General features: G+C 44.5%; 1 protein-coding gene across 1 annotated transcript in view; it reads right to left on the bottom strand.

The window, feature by feature from the left end:
- FARP1 (FERM, ARH/RhoGEF and pleckstrin domain protein 1) overlaps positions 1 to 11,616 on the bottom strand; it is a 292,761-nt gene that overhangs the window by 23,452 nt on the left and 257,693 nt on the right. Inside the window, exons 17-18 of the mRNA XM_023740318.1 lie at positions 6,723 to 6,960; positions 2,766 to 2,896 (exon numbers count right to left, since the gene is read on the bottom strand). Of these exons, the coding sequence (XP_023596086.1) occupies positions 2,766 to 2,896; positions 6,723 to 6,960 (369 nt within the window). The remainder of the gene's footprint in view (positions 1 to 2,765; positions 2,897 to 6,722; positions 6,961 to 11,616) is intronic.

Raw genomic sequence — 11,616 nt, 5'->3', positions numbered from 1 at the left:
ACTATGCAAAGGCATTCGACTGTGTGGATCATAACAAATTATGGATAACATTGCAAAGAATGGGAATTCCAGAACACTTAATTGTGCTCATGCAGAACCTGTACACAGACCAAGAGGCAGTTATTCAAATCAAACAAGGGGATATGTGGTTTAAAATTAGAAAAGGTGGGTGTCAGGGTTCTATTCTTTCACCATACTTATTCAATCTGTATGCTAAGCAAATAATCTGAGAAACTGGACTATATGAAGAAGAACGCAGCATCAAGATTATAGGAAGACTCTAACACAACCTTGCTTACTGAAAGTGAAGAGGACTTGAAGCACTTACTGATGAAGATCAAAGACTACAGTCTTCAGTATGGATTATACCTCAACATAAAGAAAACAAAAATCCTCACAACTGGACCAATAAGCGACATCATGATAAATAGAAAAGACTGACATTGTCAAAGATTTCACTTTACTTAGGTCCACAATCAACGCCCATGGAAGCAACAGTCAAGAAATGAAAAGACGTATTTCACTGGGCTAATCTGTTCCAAAAAACCTCTTTAACCTGTTGAAAAGCAAAGATGTCACTTTGAGGACTAAGGTAGGCCTGATACAAGCCATGGTGTTTTCAATCACCTCATATGCATATGAAAGCTGGACAACAAATAAGAAGACCGAAGAAGAACTGATGCATTCGAATTATGGTGTTGGTGAAGAATACTGAATATACCATGGACTGCCAAAAGAATGAACAAATCTGTCTTAGAAGAAGTACAGCCAGAATGCTCCTCAGGAGCAAGGATGGCGAGACTTTGCCTCACATACTTTGGACATGTTATCAGGAGGGACGAGTTCCTGGAGAAGGACATCATGCTTGTAAAGTAGAGGGTCAGCGAAAAAGAGGAAGACCCTCAACATCGTTGGCTGCAACAACCGGCTCAAACATCGCAATGACTGTGAGGATGGCGCAGGACTGGGCAGTGGTTCGTTCTGTTGTACGTGGGGTTGCTGTGAGTCTGTACCAACTCGATGGCACCTAACAACAACAACGTTAGGAGCTGAAAGAGACAGAGAAGAATCTTCTCCCAGAGCTAACGCCCTAAATCTGGACTTCTGGCCTCCGGAACCGTAAGAAAATAAATGAGTGTTCTTTAAAGCCACCCACCTGTGGTATTTTGTGTTATGGCAGCACTAGGCAACTTGGTCAGTTGGTAAACGATAGAACTGGTATTTGGCTAAATGCTTGTGATGCTTTCTGCAATGCTGTGCTACATAAACCAATAAAACCAAAACCAAACCTGTTGCGGTTGAGTCGATTCTGTCTGGTGTTATTTTTACCTGTTAACTCTCATTTTATCCTCATAACCTACCAGGGAGAGGATATGACCCCCATGTTACAGAAGGGAAGGAAAGCTCTGATAGGTGAACATACCAGTTCTGGTGGAGCCAGAATTTGAACCCAGGGCTGCATACGCCACTCCAATGCTCTTTTCTTTATACCATGAGAACTATTTCCTCAAAGTATTAAATTCTTTACAAATGGTCTGTTTGTCCTGTAGCACAGTATGGTAAATATTTTGTAACGTTCAAAATTCAGAGAAAATTACATTGATTCCACAGAGTTTTTCTAAGGGTTCCACACGGATGGATAAACGTGGCTATTATGTGCTGAGGCCTGGCAGAATTTTCTCACCAGCAGAGCTCAAACAAATCCCAGCTTTAATTTCCACCCACCTCTTACAACATAACTCTTCTGACAATCTCCCACAACTTGTTTTCCAGTCAGTTTTATAATTAGGCTTCCTGACAGAACTACCCAAATACACAGGGAGGGTTCTTCATCTTCCTGAATTGATAAATTTGAAGTTTCCAGGGCAGCTACCTTTCAGATAAGACTGATTCCCTGAAATACTGGATACCTGTCGGAAGGGAAAGGCAAGCATGCAGGCGATTCAAAGAGGCTAAAATTATCGTGTGAGCCCAGGTGATGTACGGTTTGAAATGGTTATCAGGGTGAAAGAGCCTGTGGAGAGATACGAAGAGATGCAGGAACCAAATAACATTTTTGATTCCTGGGCAATAGCTTCCTAGGAAGGGAACTGAAAAAAGGCAGCCTATACTATATTTGTTATAGTCTTGTTGGCCTGAAAGGAGCATGTTTTTGTAGCGAGGCCCTGTTTTATTGTGAATGGCCTGCATGTAATGAAGGGTGCTGGTTAGGTGAAAGCTAATAGCAGAAATGAACTGATATCACTCCCAGAATTGTTTTCTCGCTAAAATGTTATTTTAATTTCTAGTTAAAATTAAATTATGTATAGGAAATTGCATGTTTAAAAAATACTCTTCATACTTGCATGGGAATTTACAGCATGCTTTCATGCACTAACTTTTTCTGTGGCTACATATCACCGTTTTATCCAATTTTTTTTTAAACTTTATCTCCATTTTCATTAGCTAATTTTTTAAAAAAATAAGCTTTCTCAAACCCTCTCTGGAATATGGTAGGGAAAAAGTAACTAAGCAAATCAACCAATAAGGAGAAAAACAGAGCACGAGGGCAAAGGATTACTTATCTCCTTCTAACATAATAATTTTTAACGACACGGTAATGTCCAAGGTGTTTTCCCAATTGTCTGTCAAGTGAAAGGAAGGTGTCTCTGAGTGAGGACATTCTAACTTGCGAGTGTTAATATTTCAAGGGTTGAAATTTCAGTCACTTAAATGTCTCCTTTTTGGCTGTACCTCAAACGCATACAGAGACCCCTGCCGCTTACCCTTCCTGGAATTACAAGATTGTCGATGCCAATCAAATCTTTCTTGAGTTCATGCAGCTTCTGGAAATTCTCCATTTTGATCATTGTACCATGAAGCTGTGCCACCATTTCAGTAATCTCTGCCAAAGCAGCTAATGAAGGAAAAAGACAAAACAAACAAACAAACAAAACAAAACTGCAGCATTAATGGCAGACAAGGGTCTTTTTTTCCCCCAACATCTTTAAGCTCAACTCTTAAGGGTAATATCCTATAGTAGCCACACTGTTAGAAGCTGTGCTTCTAAAAAAAAATTGCTATTTATAATAAAAATTAAGTGATTTACTTCATGTATGCATTTGCTTTCCTCCCAAAGGCATCTGGCAAATGTACATGATCCATTTATAGCTATGCAGCATACAGCTGTCCTTCAATTAGAATAATTTGTTGGCACAAGAGGCAGGGGAGGAAGAGTGCCTTGATTTTTGTTCTCAGGGTAGAGACTTTTCTTCTCCCTCCTGTTACCTGGAAAGCAGAGTGAGCACAAAGATGCCACAGAAACATCTGGGGGCAGAGAAGGGGTCTTTTTGCAAGAGGGTCTAATTGATATTGGCAACACTTTTGGGTAACTACCATTCCAGTGCACACATTTCTTCCTTCTGATGGCCTTATCCTGTTTACCAAGACAGTTGCAAAGAGAAACTACAAATTAAACTTTACTCCCAAATATGGGCACATCTCTCTCAGCCGGTAAGCCATCCACTATGTAAAAGAGCTATCACCTAGTTAATACAAGTTGGGGGGGGACACTCAAAGCCATATTGCTGAGCATTTGTGTATTTTTTTAAATGGTGGCGAAAATATACACACCAAAACATTCACCAGCACAACAACTTCCACATTTACAATTCGGTGACATTGATGTCCATTTTTCAGGTTGGATCACCATTATCCCTATCTTTTTCCAAAATATTTTACCACCATTAACATAAATTCAATACTTCCCCCCAAGCATTTGTGTATTTTTGTCAAGAAAAGCAAGAAATGCTTGCAGACTCAACTTTAATCTTCAGAATACTAAATACCCTGCCACCCTCCAGCACTTCAGCTTTGGAGGAAGTGAAGCATTTTGTTTTCCTTTCTCCCTGGGGATGCAAATTAAATGCTTCCTGGCTTAAGCTTATCCCAGAATGCGTTGTCTCACCCATAATGATAAGCCCTAGGGCTTGCTCAATCTTCTGACATTATTACCTGATTGGGTTCAATAAGCACCAAATGCTGAGTGGGTGGGAATGAGGAAGCTCTAAGAGAAAAAAGATGGCACCCTGCCCCCTAGGTGCTCATGAGGCAGGGCGTTCTTGGAGCAGCTGTTTGTACCTGCACACCTGCAGCCCTCACATTCAGAGAATATATGTTCAGACACACCTTGTCTTCCCCAACCTTTCTACAATGATGCCACATGATGTTTCAAGCTAGGTAACAATTGCAGTTTTCCATTTAATTGTCAGTGACAGACTATTTCCATTGGAGACTATTTAGAAAAATTGTAAAAAAAGAAATCTTCCAAGAACAGCACAGACAAAACCATAAATTTCCTTCACCCTCATGAGTAATATATCTCTATAGAGTCGTCAGAGCTGGGGAGGGCCTTGGGTCATCTTGTCCAGGCCTGGTCAATCGGTGGCAAGTGGCAGTGCCAACACAACAGGACAAGGTGGGCGAGGTCAGCTCAACCTCAAGTATCGGGCACATGCTGACGCTTAGAGGATGAGGAGGAGTTTTCCAGGAAAGGAATAAGAGGTGATGGTAATGGCTCCAAGCAGAAGGACCAGAATATACAAAGACAGAGGCATGAGCCAACATGGTTTGTTTTGAAGAGTAACTATCTGCAGTAGTCCGGGTCATCAGCCATTTCTGCTCTCCTTCCATGAACTGCCAATGTTTTACTTTGCCAAATTGTCATTGTGCTGTCTTTTTAAAATATACTTTGCAGAAGTCCTTTATAGATCACAGAAACTAATAGAGAGATCTTTCTAGAAGAAGCCTCATCTCACCAATGCCCTCCTTAAAACCTTTCCCGTCTTCCCTTTGTTCTGAGGTCTTACAGGGTTTGTAAGATCCTGTGGGGTCTGCTTCCAGTTTACTTTTCCAGCCTTATCATCTGGCCTCTGTGTTCCACATTCAGCCACATGGAACTTCTTTCACTTTCTGGATTGTTCCATAGTCTCCGCCTCTTTTGGAATGGCAACAATGCTGTTCCCAACTCTATTCTTCACACTCTCCCCTCAACCAGTTAAACTCCTGTTTGCACTTCAGTTCTACATTTAGAGACCTTTGCTGTCAGAAGGCCTCCTCTAGGTCCCCAACGCTGCGTCCAATGCCCACCCCCCCCAACACCCGCCATGGGCTCCTATCACACTGTGCACTTCCCACGCACGGCCCAGATACTCGCGTCTGCACCACTGGAATGTGAGTTCTGTGAGGGCAGGCTCCACCTGTTCTATTCTCTCTCGTACACCTAGCCACAGCTGGTGCTCAATACAAATTTGCTGCACAGAGACTGGACGAGGGCCAGGTCATGAAGAGTTTAGATTTTATCCTGAGGGAATCAGGTGCCACCCAAGTTTTAAGCAAAGGAGTAAGAGAGGTATTTTAAAAAGATAACTCAGTTGGGCTGAAAGATAGGAGATGTTTAGAATTCTTTAGGCAAGAGATAAGGGCCTTGACATGCTAGCGGGCGTACAGATCCATGCTGGACACACAGCTCTGTCCAGCCCTCCCTGGTGGAGAATGTGGGGAGCTCAGCCAAAGGCCTCAGGGCCTTGCCCTCAAGGGGCCTATAGTCTAGGAAGCGCAAGTATTAACAGACTACATAGAACATGAGACAGAACAACTTAGGCTCACAAAGAGGATGTGTGGTCCAGTGCTGTGAAAAGCATGGTCTGGAATACCAGCTGTGACCTTTTACTAATTGAGGGACCCTGGCAGGTCCTCTACCCACTCTGAGCCTCAGTTTCCTTATTTGTAAAATGGGATAACAATGCTTGTCTCACCGGGTTGTTTAAGGGCTAATGTTAGTAAGATCCATGGCACAGTACCGGGCCCATTACAGGAGCTAAACAGGTGAGACTGGTATTATCATGAGACTGTAGGGTAGAGTAGTTAAGGACACGAGTGCTGGGTTTTGGTTCCAAGTCTTACTTCTCAGCTGTGTGATTCTGGGCAGATTACTTAACCTCTCTGATGTCAGTACTCCCCATATGTGAAATGGCTTGTCGTGAAGATTGAAAGAGTTAATACAGGCAAAGTGCTTATTAAGGTGACCAACAGCAATGGGTTTTGGGTATATTACAAAAGGTCCTCGGGTGGCACACACGGTTCGTGCTTGACTACTAACCTAAAGGTTGGCAGTTTGAACACACCCAGTGGCACCACAGAAGAAAGGCCTGGTGATCTGCTTCCATAAAGATTACATTCAAGAAAACCCTATGGGGCGGTTCTGCTCTGCGACACGTGGGGTCACCATGAGTCGGAACTGACTCAATGGCAATGGGTTTGGCTTTTTGGTTTGGTACATTACAAATGCCAGCAGCAATGGACAGTAGTATTATAAGCCATTTTCAGTGGCCAGTCTGAGAAGTGAATGAGGAGTTTCAACTGTGTAGGCAGAGGAAGACTTCGGGGAGGGGGCTGTCTGGGGGTGGTGCTTCTCCAGGGTTCTTTACACTAAACCACCCAGGATCAAGGGAGAAAACGCACGCAAAAGGAGCAGGGAAAGAGAGGTCATAATGATCATTATCACCCTCTTTGCAGAAAGAGATTTAACAGAAAATATTTGCTCAGACACTAAAAAGCACTGCCTGCCTTGTGTAACTATGGAAACCTGGGACATAATTTCAACAGACCTACTTCCCTGGAGCCCCTCCCTGCAGCAGTCTGCCTGCCCACACTGAGCCAGGACCCAGCATCAGGTGGCTCACCTCGGCAGTCCCTGAAGTCGGCATGGTTCGGGGGGTGATGCTTGCAGAGCCGCTCCAGGATCTGCTTGTAGTGCATGAGCCGGTGCAATGGCCGCAGCAGGAAGGTGTTGAGCGGCAAGTAACACACCTTCTGTAGCTCGAAGTCTCTGCAGAAGTTCTCCAGCCGCCGGGAGCCCCTGATCTCATTCTCCAGTCCCTCCAAAGCCTCACTGTGCTTCCACAGGTGAACGGCCAGGGGCTTAAGAGGGCAAAATATAAGACAGGGGAGGGAGAAATCCCATTCAACTGAATTGAAAATTCATGTGTGCCATCAAGTTTGACTAAAGAATGAAAATCACTTTAGGTTTTATGATTTAAATTAAGTTCTCAGAATGAAATGAAAAGCTCTATTAAAGTACTGAGAAGTTTAAAATACATATGAATTATAAAATATGTGATATGTATAAATAATATTGTAAGTATAAATGTTCCCAGGGCTGTGAACCAGTTTGAAAAGGTTCAGCCATGGCTGATGAAAACAAGGGCAGCGTATGCATTGCATAGTTTCCATCAGGAAACTTTCAGGAGACTGATGCGGGAGGTTGGATTATTGATAAGACTGTGGGAGTGACACACATACGCAGCACAGTTGGCCACCATCTTTGTGTGAGGCAGCACTGTTTCCTACTTGGGACGGAATCCAACAGGCAAGAGCTTTGGTTGCTATGCAACCATAGGCTGCCCTTGTTTCCGTCAGCCATGACTTAACCACTTCGAACTAGTGTGAAGCCCTGATATGTACTTTTAAATTGAGATTGACAATAGTAAGGGAAAATATGTGAACAGGAGCTCCTTAAGGACAGGGTCTATGGTTTTCTTCTAAATGTCATATTATGATAAACAGACCAGGACCCTTCAATAAACATTATACAGTAAAAATAACACTAGGAACTGCCTTACCATTTTCTGTTAAACTCACCCAATTTGCTCAGTAACTGTCTGAGTATCTACTGTGAGTCGCCTACTCTGCTAGATTCCAAGGAGATGGGTGAGAATAAGACCTGATCCCTAATGTAGTAATAGTGGAGGCAGATACAGGGTAAAAGTTTGATAATAGAGTATTAAGAGAGTAATTAACTTCCCCTAGGCAGGTGGGAAGAGTTCCAAGGGAAGGGTCTTGAAATCTTGAGGACTTCTCCAGAACAGCAGCAGCTGTCTTCAAGTTTTACTCCATACTTACTTCCTGGGAGCATGCTAACTATGCGTGTGTGCTGATAACACCCGAGTCTAGATTTCTAATCCACACGATGGTCCTATACACCAGCATAGCCAAATCTCTGCAACAGCTCCACTCACACACTCCATAAGCTCCTCAACTGCAGTGTGTCTAAACCCAAACCCGACATCTCCTGCCTCAACTGGGTGCACCTCATTTATTTTCTAACTCAGGGATAGAGGCCACCACCAACCAGTTACTCCAGACAAAACCACCTAGGGAACATCCCGGGTTCCTCCTTTTTTTTTGAACCCTCCACCAAGTCCTATCAATTCTACGTCCTAAAAATGTTGCATCTGTTCCCTTTCTGTCCCCACGGTCCCTGCCCTTGTTTTGGCCTTGCGTCATGTCTCACTGTAACCATGTCTCCCTCAGTGTCTCTACAGCCACTCCACCCTCCAGCTTATCAGGCTGCCAAAACAGACTTTCTAAAATGCAACTAAACACCCCACCTTCTTGGTGAGGATACTGCGAGAGCTTGCCGCCACCTCAGGACAGCCTCCAGCGTCTTTGGCAGGACACACGGGACCTTTCAGGATGGGATCCCTCCCGCCTCTCCAGTGCCACCTCTTGCCACTCACCCACAGCCACACACTGTACAACCTGCAATTCCTTGAACGTGCCTGGTCTCCCACCCTGGAGCCTCTGAACAGGACACTCCCCTGTTTAGGACCCCAGCCCAGCCTTAGTCCCGCCCCCGTCCCTCTGGACTAGCTCTGGGAGGCCTTTCCTCATACACAGGCTGAGTTAGGGATGCTGTCCTCCTGGACATCTGCTTACATCTGTCCACACTAGCCCTCACCACAGTATTCCCTGTTGGGTCTTTTATTTTGAAATAATGAAAAAGTCACCAAAAAAAAACAAAACCAAAAACAAAACCCATTGCCATGGAGTTGATTCTGACTCATAGCAGCCCTATAGGACAGAGTAGAACTGCCCCATAGGGTTTCCAAGGAGCAGCTGGTAGATTCCAACTGCCGACCTTTTGGTTAGCAGCCTAGCTCTTAACCACCAGGGCTCCATAAAAAGCTGCATAAAAGTATACAGGGAGGTTCTATATTTCCTTCACTCAGCCTCATCCAATGTCTTGCATAATTATAAAAAAAACAAAACAAAAACTGTTTCTGTCGAGCTGATTCCAACTCATAACAAGTAGCAAACCCAGGAAATTGGTACAAACAAGAGCTTATTCAAATTGCACCAGTTATACACACATGCGCGCGCACGCGTGTGCGCCTGCAATTTTAACACGTGTAGTCTCCTACTGGATTTTGAGAGAACTTGTCATGCTCTATTCTATATCCCCAGGGCCCAGCACATATAGCAGGTGCTCCATAAATGTTTACTGAATGGATAAATAAATAAGAAATGCATGCACCCAAGTAAAAGGAAGACCCTCAACGAGATGGAGTCACACAGTGGCTGCAACAGCGGGCTCAAACATTGCAACGATTGTGAGGATGGTGCGGGACCAGGCAGTGTTTCATTCTGTTGTACATGGGGTCGCTAGGAGTCAGAACCAACTTGATGGCATCTAACAAGAAGAAGAAGTAAAGGCAGGCATCTTCAGGACATGACAGAGGAGAATGTAAAGGATTGGGGGAAAAGGTCCAGAAAGATTGCCTGGGGCTAAAATGGGAAGGAACAGCCTCTGAGGCTGAAGGCTGGTAATAGCAGTCAGCGCTCAGCACCTGCACAGGTGAGTAGTGCACAGGTGGGTGGCGCGAGGGTGCGGGGTAGGGAAGACACGGTAAGCTGGAGCTCACCCTGAACATGTTGGGCAAAAGTGCTAACTGGCATGCTAAACCTCTAGAACCTTCTGCCACTCTCCTCCACACTTCATAAAAATTCTTTAAAACCAACAAAAAGCACAAAAAAACAAATCAAAACAAACAAAAAAACCCTGATTTTTCAGAAATGCTGCCAGTGGCTGTCAGAGAGCCTCTCCGTTGATTTTTATTTTGCTTGCACAGAGCTTCCTGCTATAAATGCTCACGGCATCGGCACAACAGCTAAAATGCCAGCGCAGCCGAGGGAGCTGACTGAATGCAAGGTGCTGATTCCCTAGACCGGAAGTCAGGTGGATTTTTAGGAGGTCTTCTGTGTTAGGTTAAAGGACGAGGTTGGATGCATCTTGAATGTCAGTTCTCGGTGGGAAGGCAGCGGCAGGAATCAGCAAAGACGCCAGAGAAGACAACCACGGAGGGCGGGTCAATACCAGGACAACTTCGGAGACAGGACAAGGACAACTCTGCCCCGGTTGGGGGTGGGGAGGATGAGCTTTACAGGGCTCCACTGCTGCCCTGCCCGCAAAGGCCCATGGTGGTGTCCAAGCTCCCTTGGAGGAAGCAAAGGCAGACGGGAGCCCTCTCCTGGGCAGGCTTATGATCTCAGAAAAAGGGAACACTACGAGAAAAGATGGGTTCCTGGTGGTGTGCAGTGTTAAGAGCACGGTTGTGAACCAAAAAAAGGTCGGCAGTTTGAATCGACCAGCCGCTCCTTGGACACCTTATGGAACAGTTGAGAAAAAGTAAAAATCCAAAATAGGCTGAGAAAAAAAAAACAAAAAAACAAAAACAACAACAACATGGGAAAAGCGGCTTCTAATGAGGAAAATGGAGTCCCTGGGTGATGTGCAAACAGTTAACGTGCTTGGCTGCTAACCAAAAGTTTGGAGGTTCGACTCCACCCAGAGGTGCCTCAGAAGAATGGCCTGGTGATCTAGTTCTGAAAAATCATCCATTGAAAACCTGTGGAGCACAGTTCTACTCTGACACACATGGGGTCACCATAAGTCAGAGTTAACTTGACGGCAACTGGTTAAGTGAGGAAAATAACTGGAAAGTATAACAGTAACAAAAGTATGTTATAAAAGAGAGAAAGAAAGATATTTTTAAATACACCATGGAAATTGAAAAGAATTCTGTTCATGTTACAGCTAAGTTCTGTGCATCAACCTTAGCTTATAGAATTAAAATACTAGAAACCCACTGCTGTCGAGTCAATTCCGACTGACAGGGACCCTATAGGACAGAGTAGAACTGCCCCATAGGGTTTCCAAGGAGCAGCTGGTAGACTCGAACTGCCGACCTTTTGGTTAGCAGCTGGACACTTAACCACCGCGCCACCAGGGCTCCTCCAGTTGTGTAAAATCTTAGATAATTCTTGCTCTTCTCTTTGTGAACCCGCATTCTGCAATCCCGATTACGTCTGCAGGCTCTCTGGGATGCTACCCAAGGAGTGTAGCATTGCTTCTTGAACCAACCGCGACAGCAAGTGGTCACAGCAAGTGTTGGCTCAGGATCTGTTAGATGTCCTGATCTCTGTCCAGAGAAAGAGACTGACAGGAAATCGTCCGAGTAGCTCTGATCCTCTTTTCTATGCCACCAGCCCCACCAGCCTCACCTTGTCCTCATCTCATGAGATGTAGAATTCTCAGGGGGAAAAAGTTTAACACTAAAACAACTTAGCTGCATTTCTGGGAATTAAGTCAAACCACAACAGTAACATTTATTCTACACGTGTCTTTTATGTAGTAGGTGCTATGGATGGGATGGATGGGATGGATGGGATGGATGGGATGGATGGGATGGATGGGATGGATGGGATGGATGGGATGGATGGGATGGATGGGATGGA

Source organism: Trichechus manatus, unplaced genomic scaffold (assembly GCF_000243295.1).
Source record: "Trichechus manatus latirostris isolate Lorelei unplaced genomic scaffold, TriManLat1.0 scaffold00153, whole genome shotgun sequence".
NCBI classification, from domain to species: Eukaryota; Metazoa; Chordata; class Mammalia; order Sirenia; family Trichechidae; genus Trichechus; species Trichechus manatus.
This window is presented reverse-complemented; position numbering and strand designations above follow the sequence as displayed.